Genomic DNA, 14252 nt, shown 5'->3' with positions numbered 1-14252 from the left:
TGGTTTGGATTGGTTTGGTTGGTTGGTTGGATTGGTTTGGATTGGTTTGGTTGGATTGGTTTGGTTGGTTTGGTTTGGTTTGGATTGGTTTGGATTGGATTTGGATTGGTTTGGATTGGTTTGGATTGGTTTGGTTGGTTTGGATTGGTTTGGTTGGTTTGGATTGGATTTGGATTGGTTTGGATTGGTTTGGTTGGTTTGGATTGGTTTGGTTGGTTTGGATTGGTTTGGATTGGTTTGGATTGGTTTGGATTGGTTTGGATTGGTTGGATTGGTTTGGATTGGTTTGGATTGGTTTGGATTGGTTTGGATTGGATTTGGTTTGGATTGGTTTGGATTGGTTTGGATTGGTTTGGATTGGTTTGGATTGGTTTGGTTGGTTTGGATTGGATTGGTTTGGATTGGTTTGGGATTGGTTTGGATTGGTTTGGATTGGATTTGGATTGGTTTGGTTGGATTTGGATTGGTTTGGTTGGTTTGGATTGGTTTGGGATTGGTTTGGATTGGTTTGGATTGGTTTGGATTGGATTTGGATTGGTTTGGTTGGTTTGGATTGGTTTGGTTGGTTTGGTTGGTTTGGATTGGTTTGGTTGGTTTGGATTGGTTGGATTGGTTTGGATTGGTTGGATTGGTTTGGATTGGTTTGGATTGGTTTGGATTGGTTTGGATTGGTTTGGATTGGTTTGGATTGGTTTGGATTGGTTTGGATTGGTTTGGATTGGTTTGGATTGGTTTGGATTGGTTTGGATTGGTTTGGATTGGATTTGGATTGGTTTGGATTGGTTTGGTTGGTTTGGATTGGTTTGGATTGGTTTGGATTGGTTTGGATTGGTTTGGTTGGTTTGGATTGGTTTGGATTGGTTTGGATTGGTTTGGATTGGTTTGGTTGGTTTGGATTGGTTTGGATTGGTTTGGGATTGGTTTGGATTGGTTTGGATTGGTTTGGATTGGTTTGGATTGGTTTGGATTGGTTTGGATTGGATTTGGATTTGGTTTGGATTGGTTTGGATTGGTTTGGATTGGTTTGGGATTGGTTTGGATTGGTTTGGATTGGTTTGGGATTGGTTTGGATTGGTTTGGATTGGTTTGGATTGGATTGGTTGGTTGGATTGGATTTGGATTGGTTTGGATTGGTTTGGATTGGTTTGGGATTGGTTTGGATTGGTTTGGATTGGTTTGGATTGGTTTGGATTGGTTTGGATTGGTTTGGATTGGTTTGGTTGGTTTGGATTGGTTTGGATTGGTTTGGATTGGTTTGGTTGGTTTGGATTGGTTTGGATTGGTTTGGATTGGTTTGGTTGGTTTGGATTGGTTTGGATTGGTTTGGATTGGTTTGGATTGGTTTGGATTGGTTTGGTTGGTTTGGATTGGTTTGGATTGGTTTGGATTGGTTGGATTGGTTTGGATTGGTTTGGATTGGTTTGGATTGGTTTGGTTGGTTTGGATTGGTTTGGATTGGTTTGGTTGGTTTGGATTGGTTTGGATTGGTTTGGATTGGTTTGGTTGGTTTGGATTGGTTTGGATTGGTTTGGATTGGTTTGGTTGGTTTGGATTGGTTTGGATTGGTTTGGTTGGTTGGTTGGATTGGTTTGGATTGGTTTGGATTGGTTTGGGATTGGATTTGGATTGGTTTGGATTGGTTTGGTTGGTTTGGTTGGTTTGGATTGGTTTGGATTGGTTTGGATTGGTTTGGTTGGTTTGGATTGGTTTGGATTGGTTTGGATTGGTTTGGATTGGTTTGGTTGGTTTGGTTGGTTTGGATTGGTTTGGTTGGTTTGGATTGGTTTGGATTGGTTTGGTTGGTTTGGATTGGTTTGGATTGGTTTGGATTGGTTTGGTTGGTTTGGATTGGTTTGGTTGGTTTGGATTGGTTTGGATTGGTTTGGATTGGTTTGGGATTGGTTTGGATTGGTTTGGATTGGTTTGGATTGGTTTGGTTGGTTTGGATTGGTTTGGATTGGTTTGGATTGGTTTGGATTGGTTTGGTTGGTTTGGATTGGTTTGGGATTGGTTTGGATTGGTTTGGATTGGTTTGGATTGGTTTGGATTGGTTTGGATTGGTTTGGATTGGTTTGGATTGGTTTGGATTGGTTTGGATTGGATTTGGATTGGTTTGGATTGGTTTGGATTGGTTGGTTTGGTTGGTTGGATTGGTTTGGATTGGTTTGGTTGGTTTGGATTGGATTTGGTTGGTTTGGATTGGTTTGGTTGGTTTGGATTGGTTTGGATTGGTTTGGATTGGTTTGGTTGGTTTGGATTGGTTTGGTTGGTTTGGATTGGTTTGGATTGGTTTGGTTGGTTTGGATTGGTTTGGTTGGTTTGGATTGGTTTGGATTGGTTTGGATTGGTTTGGATTGGTTTGGTTGGTTTGGATTGGTTTGGATTGGTTTGGATTGGTTTGGTTGGTTTGGATTGGTTTGGGATTGGTTTGGATTGGTTTGGATTGGTTTGGGATTGGTTTGGATTGGTTTGGTTGGTTTGGATTGGTTTGGATTGGTTTGGGATTGGTTTGGATTGGATTGGATTGGTTTGGGATTGGATTTGGATTGGTTTGGATTGGTTTGGTTGGTTTGGATTGGTTTGGATTGGTTGGTTGGTTTGGTTGGTTTGGATTGGATTTGGATTGGTTTGGTTGGATTTGGATTGGTTTGGTTGGTTTGGATTGGTTTGGATTGGTTTGGATTGGTTTGGATTGGTTTGGATTGGTTTGGATTGGTTTGGTTTGGTTGGTTTGGTTTGGTTTGGTTGGTTTGGTTGGTTTGGTTGGTTTGGATTGGTTTGGATTGGTTTGGATTGGTTTGGTTGGTTTGGATTGGTTTGGATTGGTTTGGATTGGTTGGATTGGTTTGGATTGGTTTGGTTGGTTTGGATTGGTTTGGTTGGTTTGGTTGGTTTGGTTGGTTTGGATTGGTTTGGATTGGTTTGGTTGGTTTGGATTGGTTTGGATTGGTTTGGTTGGTTGGATTGGTTTGGATTGGTTTGGATTGGTTTGGATTGGTTTGGGTTGGTTTGGATTGGTTTGGATTGGTTTGGATTGGTTTGGTTGGTTTGGATTGGTTTGGTTGGTTTGGATTGGATTTGGTTTGGTTTGGATTGGTTTGGATTGGTTTGGATTGGTTTGGTTGGTTTGGGATTGGTTTGGATTGGTTTGGATTGGTTTGGATTGGTTTGGTTGGTTTGGATTGGTTTGGATTGGTTTGGATTGGTTTGGTTGGTTTGGATTGGTTTGGTTGGTTTGGTTGGTTTGGATTGGTTTGGTTGGTTTGGTTGGTTTGGATTGGTTTGGTTGGTTTGGTTGGTTGGATTGGTTTGGTTGGTTTGGATTGGTTTGGATTGGTTTGGTTGGTTTGGTTGGTTTGGTTGGTTTGGATTGGTTTGGTTGGTTTGGATTGGTTTGGATTGGTTTGGATTGGTTTGGATTGGTTTGGATTGGTTTGGATTGGTTTGGTTGGTTTGGATTGGTTTGGATTGGTTTGGATTGGATTTGGTTGGTTTGGATTGGTTTGGATTGGTTTGGGATTGGTTTGGATTGGTTTGGATTGGTTTGGATTGGTTTGGTTGGTTTGGATTGGTTTGGATTGGTTTGGATTTGGATTGGTTGGATTGGTTTGGATTGGTTTGGATTGGTTTGGATTGGTTTGGATTGGTTTGGATTGGTTGGATTGGTTTGGATTGGTTTGGATTGGTTTGGATTGGTTTGGTTGGTTTGGTTGGTTGGTTGGTTTGGTTGGTTTGGATTGGTTGGATTGGTTTGGTTGGTTGGTTGGTTGGATTGGTTTGGATTGGTTTGGATTGGTTTGGATTGGTTTGGATTGGTTGGATTGGTTTGGATTGGTTTGGATTGGTTTGGATTGGTTTGGATTGGTTTGGTTGGTTTGGTTGGTTTGGTTGGTTTGGATTGGTTTGGATTGGTTTGGGATTGGTTTGGATTGGTTTGGATTGGTTTGGTTGGTTTGGATTGGTTTGATTGGTTTGGATTGGTTTGGATTGGTTTGGATTGGTTTGGATTGGTTTGGATTGGATTGGGATTGGTTTGGATTGGTTTGGATTGGTTTGGATTGGATTTGGATTGGTTTGGATTGGATTTGGATTGGATTTGGATTGGTTTGGATTGGAACCACCGTTATTGATGCAGTTATTGAAGAATAAACAAGTTGTGTGACTCCTGCTTAGTATTTGTTTATATTTCAAGTAGTCTCGTTGTTGTCGTGGGTTTCAAGTAAGCTACGAACTTCATATAGTCAAGGTCTGCGGAGGCAGTTATTGCAGAATAAGTAAGTAATTGTTAAGAATATACAAGGACGTTATTGAAGAATTAATAAGTTGTTTAACCACCTTTTAGTATGTGATTCCATTCCAAGTAGTTCTTGTTGTTGTCATGGGTTTCAGGTAGTCTACGAGCTCCATAGAGTAAAGGTCTTCTTATCAACCAGCGTTACGCAGGCAGTTATTCAAGAATTAACAAGCTGTGCGATTCCTTCTTGGTAAATATTTTCATTCCAAGTAGTTCTTGTTGTCATGGGTTCCACATAGCCTAGTGGACTCCATAGAGTCAAGGTCTGCTGATCTACCTCCGAAATTGATGCGTTCATTGAAGAATAAACACATTGTGAGACCCCATCTTTGTATATGATTCCACTTCAAGTAGTTCTTGTTGATGTTATAGGTCCAAGGTAGTCTATGAAATTCATAGAATCAAGGTCGGTGGATCAACCTCTGTAATGAAGGCAGTTATTGAACATTAAACACTTTGTGTGACCCCTTCTTGGTATATGTTTGCATTTCATGTAGTGCTGGTTGTTGTCATGGGTTCAGTGTAGTCTACGAACTCCGTAGAGTCACGGTATGCAGATCAACCTCTACAATGGAGGCAGATGCTTAGGAATAGACAAGTTGTATGACCACGTCTTCAATCATATAGCATTCCGAGTAGTTTCTATTGTTGTAATTGGTTCCAGGTAGTGAAAGAAATTTCTTTGGTTTATGTCTTCATTGAAGAGGTTTGCAGCCCTGGGCTGGCTCACCTTTTAGTCAACGAACTTCACAGAGAGATCTGCTGATAAATCTCCGTAATGGAGCCATTAATTTAGGAAATAACAAGTTGTGCAACCTCATCTGAGTGAATGAGGTAATTGATATACGTTTGCATTCCAAGTAGTTGATCTAGGCAGTTATTGAAGAATGAACAAGTTGTGTAACCTCATATTGATACATTTGGATTCCAAGTAGTTCTTGTTGTCATGAGTTCTAGATAGTATACAAACTTTGTTTAATCCTTGGAAATGTAAAATGTGAATAAATTGAAACGAGATAACCTCAAGCCGGGATCGTATGTGAGGAAGAAAATATCACAAAGATCATGTACCATATTTTAAACGTGTTGAAGACTTTTTAGTTACTCGAAAGTCTTACTCCAGAGATTTCCAGGATGACCATTAACATATGTTAAGATCGCATTTAGATCTATAAACACATGCAATGTAGGCGTTTTATTCTATGTACCACAAAGGGCATATACCGCTTTTGAAACCGGCTGAAGGATATCTGGTTACGCGTGGAGATCATAATGCCTTTTCCAGGGTTTTCTTGGATGACCATGAACACATGCAATGCAGGCGTTCTATTCTATGTACCACAAAGAGCATATACGAATTTTGAAACAGGCCAAAGGATCTCTGGTTACGCATGCAGATCTTAAGACCTTTTCTGGGATTTTCTTGGATGACCATGTACATATGCAATTAACGCATTCGATCCTATGTATCACAAAACACAGGTCCAAGCTCAAGGAAGTTCTTGAAAAAATGTGAATACTTGAAAATGACGGTTAACGACTTACTGTGCGTCATCATGGATCTGCACCACTTACGACTTCTTGATTTCTTGGCTCACCAAGAACATCTAAAGGCCTCAGCACTCAAACATTTTGATGACCAAGATAAAGAAAACAATTTAAAGGACTCTAATACCAAAATTGGTAAAAAACACATCTTAAGACTAAAAGTAAATTAAATACCAAACTTTGCTTTCCTTAAAGATTGCTAATTTTCCAAGAACTCTCTTTTTAAGCACAAAATTCGAAATAATGCTCCCTCTTTTGACGCTCTGATTCAATTAACGCTCCCCCGTTTTGGGCGCAAAAAGAGGTTTTGCAGTAACGATGACATTTCTTGGTAGGTACCGAGGATCGTTCATAGTCTATGAAACTGGAACCACGAAAAATCCGGCAGTTTCATATTAATTGTTGCTAAGAAAATTTTCTAGTTTGCCTGTTTCAGATGAAAAGCAATTGTGGCTGCTTTGCTTCCCTTTTTCGAATCTACGATAACAAATATAACACAATACGGTAATCCGAACTAAGTACTAAACCGTCAACATACCTTAAATTACGATTTTGTTCTAATCAAAATACCGATTAGTAGTAATTAAAATTATAATATCATTGATAATAATGCTGTTTATGTGATGCGTGCGTGCTTTCGTTGCGACATGATACGGAGAACTGATTCATTTGAATCGGATTCCATTTGACGGCACGAAATAATATCTTACCACCTCCATAAATGGACTTCAACGTCACGTGGGAAATACACCTGACTGAAGCGGCCGCAGTGTAATCAATGCAGAAGTAAACGACCCTGTTATCTTTTAAAGTGATATTTTGAGAAATAAATAAATCGAAAGATTAATCACTGCGAACAATTCCCAACTTTTTATCTGATTCAAGATAAGTTGAACAACACGACCCATGCGATTGTTCCAACTGATGGCGTGATTTCATAAGTTGGATTCATCTCCAACTGTCCGACATGAACTCTCCTGTTTACTTTGTTTAACCTCTCGTAACTAGTTATCGCGGCATTTGGCTTGCCGGTGATAAGATACGTACGTTGGCGTGGCTCAACACTCCACCCAGCCAACGTGCTTTCATCGGAATGATGAATTCAGTCAACTAAACATGGTAGCACTCAACATAACAGCAGCACTTCTCCTGCTTTTGGTGGCCTCTTCCGAAGGAGCCAGAATTCTTGGCGTACTGCCTCCAGGTGGGAAATCTCATTTCTACATCGGGGCTGGTTACATGAAAGCCTTGGCCGAAGCAGGGCACGATGTCACTGTGATCAGTTCCTTTCCGCTGAAGAACCCGCCCAAAAACTACCGGGACATTGAGCTAACCGTAGATCAGACCGAAGAAGAGTACGATGAGAACATGTTGGATTACAAAAGCTCGAACTGGTTCACCGCGCCCTTCCACATGTTGTACTTTTTGTATGAAATGTTCCCTGATGGGATGTGCGGGTTCGTCCTGAATCATCCGAATGTGGTGAAGCTGCTCAACTCGGATGAGAAGTTCGATGTAGTGCTTGTGCAGACATTTATAACTGAAGCATTGTATGGTTTTGCACAGCACTTCGATGCTCCACTGATTTCGTTTTCAACTTTAGGAAGTTCCTTGTGGACCGACAATCTTGTGGGAACTTCAGCGACACCATCATATGCGGCACATTTCTTACTTAGCTACACAGACAACATGTCCTTCTGGCAGCGGTTCTATAACACGATCATAACCGCTTACGATAAATTGTACTATGAGTGGCGGTATCTTCCCGTACAGAAGAAGCTGTACGACGCTGCATTTCCCAATGCCAAGTTGACTTTCGAGCAGCAGATGAAGAATGTGTCTTTAGTTTTCCTAAATACACATTTCAGCTTGGGCAATCCAAGGTCGTATCCGCCAAATATGATTGATGCTGGAGGAATCCAAATTCAAGAGACGAAACCTTTGCCTCAGGTGAGTTTCCGGTTAATAGTTTACGCATACATAAGTCTTAGATGAGTTATTGTTTTAGGATCTTCAAAAATATTTAGACGATGCGAAAGATGGGGTCATTTACTTTTGCATGGGATCTAACATAAAATCGACTCACCTTCCGGAAGAGAAACGGAATGCTTTTCTGAAGGCTTTCTCCAAACTCAAACAACGCGTTGTGTGGAAGTTTGAGGACGAAACCATGCTTAACCAACCGCCCAACTTGATGGTCAGGGCTTGGTTGCCACAGAATGATATTCTCGCCCATCCCAACGTCAAGCTGTTCATCACTCACGGAGGTCTTCTCAGCACGACGGAAGCGCTGTACCACGGCATCCCTTTGATAGGCATTCCGATTTTCGGTGATCAACCGATGAACGTCGAGAAGGCCGTTCGGGGAGGGTATGCCGTGCTGCTGGACTATCCGGATATTACCGAACAAACCGTCGAGGAGGCAATCAGTACCGTGCTGGATGATCCGTCCTATTCGAGAAATGCAAAGTTAGTGTCCGACCGGTTCCGTGACAAACCGATGTCTCCGAAGGAAACGGCCGTGTACTGGACCGAGTACGTAATTCGGCATCGGGGAGCACCGCATCTGCGAACGGCGGCATTGAATCTCTCGCTGGTGCAGTACCACCTTCTGGATGTTTATGTTGCGATGTTTGTAATTGTGTTATTAGTTGCTGTTATGAACATGTACTTGGTTAAGAAAATTTTGCTGAAAGTACGTAGATCTTCGCTCAACAGGAAGAAAAAACTATTTTAAATTATTGGATTTTTATTGGATGAAATTGCAATGTGAGATTTTTGGTCGATACTTCTTGGCATACGATTGATGAGGATTTTCAAATAGATGCATTCAATTTTAGTGTTATGGTTTTACGCCCACCAAATTTGAATTGAAATAATTCTTTAAAATGTATTATTGTTAATCTACATTGAAATGAGAAAAATAAAATATATTTTCGAATAAATAAATATTTTCCTTTTGTCTTTATGCATTACAAAACAAATCTCGTACGTTAATTAAAACACGTAAAAAAATATTAAAATAGCAAGTTGTTATCGATAACAACACACTGAAGAAGTCCTCAAGTGGAGGACGAAATGCGTATCTGTGTTGATACCAAAAAAACTAATTAGTGGAAGTAAAAGGAAGACAACAGTCGTTTAACCGTGTAACATTTTACACTTTCCAGAGCGTGTTCTAAAATAATTATTCATTATGGCCCTTAATGTTGTTTGCTTCATAAAAAATATTTTTAGTTCAAATAGATAGATAGAACTGCAAGTCGCAAGTTGCGATGAATTACAATCCCGCAACTTCGACGTCGTGCGCTGCAAAAGTAAATATCATAAAGTAAGTGTTTACAAAAATATTTGGAAACGCCATAAGCGTATTCACAACTATCATAGACAAATGATTAAACGCGTTGAATACTTGCCATTTGATAGTTGAGTCGGCAGTGACCTGTCAAGGCCTTGACTAAGACACTACAATTCTGTTTGGACAGATTAGCTGAATAGTTTGCTACTACCAGAGATTAACAGACAGCAGAAGAGTTAATCGAAAGCTTCACCCAACACATAGATATTGGGATAGTTGACTCAGGATTAATAAAGTCAAGTGATGCAAAAAAGGTGTTAATAATTATCAAAATTCTCAATTTGAGAATTCTAACTTCGACCTTATGTGAATTGGCAGTTTTTGAACAGATGTATATTACATTGCCCATAATGTGTCGCTGTAGTGCCGATTCACTCCACACATAGCGGCAAATATTTCCGCTTGAAAGACAGCGCAGTGTCTACCTAGTGAGTTGGACTGTTCCAATCTCAGCTCACGCAAATAGACACCTGCACCTGCTCTACCTTGGAGGCAAAAAAAACAATGCTGCCCGACATGCTTCTCTCCAAATAGCCAATTGACCACTCATCCCCGAGGGGAATTTTGTTGAAAATGCTCTATAGAGAAAACTACTAAGGCACACTAAGGCACAGATGACTTGGAACAAGTACAGTTTTGTCCCATTTAACCATAAGCGTTAAAAACGAAATGTATGTGAATTGCAATTTACAGAATTCTTTTCCATGAAACCGAGTATTCATGCCCGGCAAGTACAATAAAATGCTTCTTGTTTGAGATGTACGTGTATTGGGGCCACATCGAAGAGAACTTCGAGAGCAGTTGTGAGAGTCGAAGAGAACGCACAAGTTATTGCATTTTGGCACATACTTTGAAGATTTAGTCTGAATTGTCCTAACTGTCACTACACAAGATTAGTCACCACACCATAAGCACCCAAAATAGGTCGTATAGCTGTTCTCTTTTTCTAAGGAAAACTGTCTGCCGTTATAAGTACAAAAAACAATAGTAAAAGATTCTGCGTCGAATACAACTTGTTGCAATTAAATCGGTTGAAGATAAGTGCCTGACGGGGAAAGGTCAAGCAACCAAAAGTACGGATAAGATGGAATGTTTTGGCTTAATCAGCTTGCATTTTAAGTATTTTTTTGTATGGCTGGAGCGCGAAAGTGAACTTTGAAGTTCCGTTAAGGTGCTTGGAACTGAATGTGAACCAAGAGTGAACCAATTGGTTCGGTTAGGAACAAATTTAAGTAAAATGTGAACTTTTCGTTGCTTAGAAAACCATTATGCTGAAACCCATCTGGCCGAAAGCCAGTTGGTCGAACGTGTCATCCGGCCGAATAGGCAGGGATGAAATCCAAAAGAGAAAAAAAAGACAATAAAAACCCAACTTAATTCACCGAAAAGTGATACTGCCTTCCTCGCATTTAGCCAAGACACCAACCTTAGATGGTTCAATCGAAGGTTCAATGAACCATTTTCTTAATAACTTTTGAGGGCTTACCACCTTTCGAACTTGTTGCAAGAAAATCGGTTGGAGTTACTATATGAATAGTTGTCTATTGTTTTACTTAGCTTATGTGCGCACACACACATCCATAATAAATTTCTTTTAAAAAGCTGCAAACGCGGGGAGCATTAGCTCTGATGATGCATTTCAACTTGTTCTACACAGCTGTGCATGCCCCAACACAAAATGAGCGAGAATCATAACTTCTATGTGGGGGCTGAATATCCGATTTTGTTTTTTCGCACTTGTATACAAGTTTGATAAATTTGTTATCATGGCTTGTTATGATTCGAAACAGTTTTTGCCTTTCTTTTGTCGATTTTCGTTATCTATGGAGAATGATTTCTGCAAACCCTCCGAATTGGTCTTTGGGCCTAATAGGTCATTTGGCTGAAAAGGTCATTTCCCACTTCTCACTGTGAAAAGTGAGGAGTGCAAAGTGAGAAGGTAGACATCTCACTACTCACTTTTTACAGTGATAAGTGAGAAATGAGGAGTAAAAAGTTAGATGTCTTTTCATTTCTCACTACTCACTGTATGAAGTGAGGATGAGAGGTGAGCCGTCTCACTTTTCACTCCTCATTTCTAACTTCTCATCGTGAAAATAGAGAAGTGAGAAGTGAATAGTGATACGTCCCACTTCTCACTTCGCACTAATCACTTCTTATAGTGGGAAGTAAGAAATAAGGAGTGATAAGTGAGACGTGTCACTCATCATTTCTCAATTCTTACTGTGAAAATAGAGTAACGCGAAGTGGCTAGTGAGACGTCTCTTTTCTCACTTCACACTTCTCACTTTTCACAGTGGTAGGTAAAAAATTAGGAGGGAGAAGTGGGTAGAGTCTTGCTACTCTTTTCTCACTACTCTCTTCTCAATTCTTATCTCTCACTTCTCACTATGAAAAGTGAGTAGTGCGAAGGAGAGCGGGTCATTTGGTATGAAAACCGTTTGGCATAACGGATAATAGTATTAAAAAGACATAGTCCTTTCGGAGACAGCATCCATTAACCGAGTATGAAAAATGATAAATGTTATCTCTTCATGGAAAATAAATCATCCTTCGGGATGCGTTTGTCCGGGTTAATGCAATGGTGGATGTGATCCCTTCCTTAAAAGTAGGCAATGGTGGATGTGATCCCTTCTTTAATAGTAGAAGCTTGCTTAGATTAAGGCAAATGTGATTGTGATCCCTTCTTTCAAAATAAGCGCTTGTTCGGATTAAGGCTTTCTCGCGGTTAGGCAATGGTGCATGTGATTCCTTCTTTGAAAGAAGGCGTATTCCAGAATTGAGACAATCATGGATTTAATCCATTCTTCAAAAGTTGGTGTCTAGAATAAGGCAAAGGGAATCAAGATTCTTTTTCTGGATGCATGCGTTTTTCAGGAATAAGCCCAACTATGTGAAAAAATACATTAAATAACCCTTTTCCTTTAACAGTTCCAAATTATGCCAAATGTCCGTTATGTCAAATGACCCAGACCAAGTGCGAAGTCAGAAGTTGGACATCTCATTACTCCCTTTACACTACTCACTTTTCACAGTGAGAAGTATGAAATAAGGAGTGAGACGTCTCACTTCTCACTCCTTGTATCTTATTTATCACTTCTCATTGTTTAAACTGAGAAAAGCAAATTGAGAATGGTCACATCTCTTTCCTCACTCATCACTTCTTATTTCTAATTTTTCACAGTGAGAAGTGAGATGTGGGAATGACCTTTTCGGCCAAATGACTTTTTCGGCCAAATGACATATTCGGTCCAATAGCCTATTCGGCCAAATGACCCTTTGGGCTATATTACTCTTACGGTCAAATGACTTCCGGCCTAATGGTCTGCTTGGCCAAATTACTTGTTTACTTGTTTTTGTCTAGAGCAAATACATTTTGACATGACATTGAGAAGGCAGAAATTTGCCCAACGTCCATTATGCCTAACCGACATTATGCTTTACGTCGCTTACCGTCATCGGGGGTCACACAATGGGTCAAATGGGGATGAGAATGGGCCACTGTTTCAACTACTTGGAATGTTTGTAGAATAGATTGAATGTATCTGAGGGCAAGAAGACTAAAATATAAGAGACCATTTTAAACGATGACCCATTTTCACCCCCCAAACCCATTGTTACCACCGATTGCGGTATGCCTAACGTCGCGGACTCGTTTAGTACTATTACATTTAAATCAATTCGAGTCAAGTAGGTACATGACACAGAAGGCGGCGTTATAGTTGAGGATGAAATATGTATCTGTAAAGATTACAATGTGGTGGAACAGGCGAATGAGGAAGGATTTCCCGTCGAATGCAGTTTGGTCGGGGTTCAGCCAAACCGCACCAAGCGGCTTTTCGACTGACTTGTGATATTTTGTTCGTTCAAGGACAACGGAAATTGTTTCATATCCATTTAAGCATACATTTTCAGTAGGATATCCTAAGTTATGGGGTTGAGGGATATCCAATACGATTTGCAATCAATTAAATCTGATAGGGTAAAAGTTCCGATAGTCGTGGGTGTTCCTATAGTTGCGGTAGTGCTGTTTTTACACAATCTACGTATTTAACGCAGCAACCCATATAGTCTATCAATTTGTTGACCTGTCATTACACGAAATACAGGAAAAGAGGTTGAGAATTGCATCAAAATTGGTAAAGTATCACTAAAATACCATTTCCTTTTCTCTGCTTTGCACCAATAGTTGCGGTAGTGTTCCTATAGTTGCGAGTCCCATATGAAAACAATGGGATTCGCAACTAGAGGAACACGAATTAAAAAATACCGCAACTATTGGAACACTGCACCAATAATTGGAGGTACCATTTTAGGTAACAATGATGGATGCTGCTGCAATCAGAACCCCTTTCGGATCAAATATAATTAATATTCTTTCATGTGCACCCTTGAGGTAAGTGAAATGAAGTATAGGCTTGGTGCGAACCAACAAATAGTGGTGGAACGTGCTTAGTTCCTCCACTATTGGGTCTTTTACCCTAAACAAAAGCAGAAAAATCCCCGCTGGCTGGCTGAACCCCGACCATTTGTTCTGAGGAAATCAGTGAAGAATAAGTACCTAAAAAAATGAGTGAGAATGTTTTACGGATTTTTCGTGTAAAAAATGTGTTTTGGTCATAACATCGAAGCCCATACTCCGATTCGGCCAATTTTGAATAGGAAACATTGGGACAGGATTCCGCGACGAATGTTCTCGGATGCCCGTTACTCTAATAGGAGCGCAACATTATTTCATTTTCGGAAGTTCTGAAGGGTATATTTTCAACAGCAAAATGGACACAAATTAAGCATAATGATCAGACCATAATAATAAATGTTTTGCAATTCCTGTTCATAATACCTGGCTTACAGTTCGTCATTGAATGATAAAATGGCCTACTTTTCCATACCAACGGAATGGGTGCTTTAATGGCCTTTATGTAACTCAAATGGGTTGCATAATAGTAGTTTGTGCAACAAGTTGCAAAAAGATGATTTTTTCAGCTCAAGTTGTACGTTTATCCAACGAGTTGCACATGCTATTTTTTGCAATAACGAAAAATGGACTTT

General features: G+C 40.0%; 2 protein-coding genes across 9 annotated transcripts in view; both read left to right on the top strand.

Annotated features, from left to right (window-relative positions):
• The window catches only part of LOC134218497 (calmodulin-binding transcription activator 1), a 708930-nt gene that overhangs the window by 262689 nt on the left and 431989 nt on the right, over positions 1–14252 (top strand). The gene's annotated exons all lie outside the window — the stretch shown is intronic.
• Positions 6938–8775, top strand: LOC134214327 (UDP-glycosyltransferase UGT5-like). The gene is made up of 2 exons (XM_062693730.1): positions 6938–7792; positions 7851–8775. The coding sequence occupies exons 1-2, from the start codon at positions 6959–6961 to the stop codon at positions 8577–8579; spliced, it is 1563 nt and encodes a 520-aa protein (XP_062549714.1). The 5' UTR covers positions 6938–6958; the 3' UTR covers positions 8580–8775.

The sequence above is a fragment of the Armigeres subalbatus genome, chromosome 2 (assembly GCF_024139115.2).
Source record: "Armigeres subalbatus isolate Guangzhou_Male chromosome 2, GZ_Asu_2, whole genome shotgun sequence".
NCBI lineage: Eukaryota > Metazoa > Arthropoda > Insecta > Diptera > Culicidae > Armigeres > Armigeres subalbatus.
Note: the sequence above shows the minus strand (reverse complement) of the source record. Positions and strands in the feature narration are given on the sequence as shown.

Coding starts and splice junctions, on each gene's coding strand:
- LOC134214327 (XM_062693730.1), top strand. CDS start 6,959: ATGGTAGCACTCAACATAACAGCAGCACTTCTCCTGCTTTTGGTGGCC. Junction 7,793..7,850: donor AGACGAAACCTTTGCCTCAG/GTGAGTTTCCGG, acceptor TTATTGTTTTAG/GATCTTCAAAAATATTTAGA.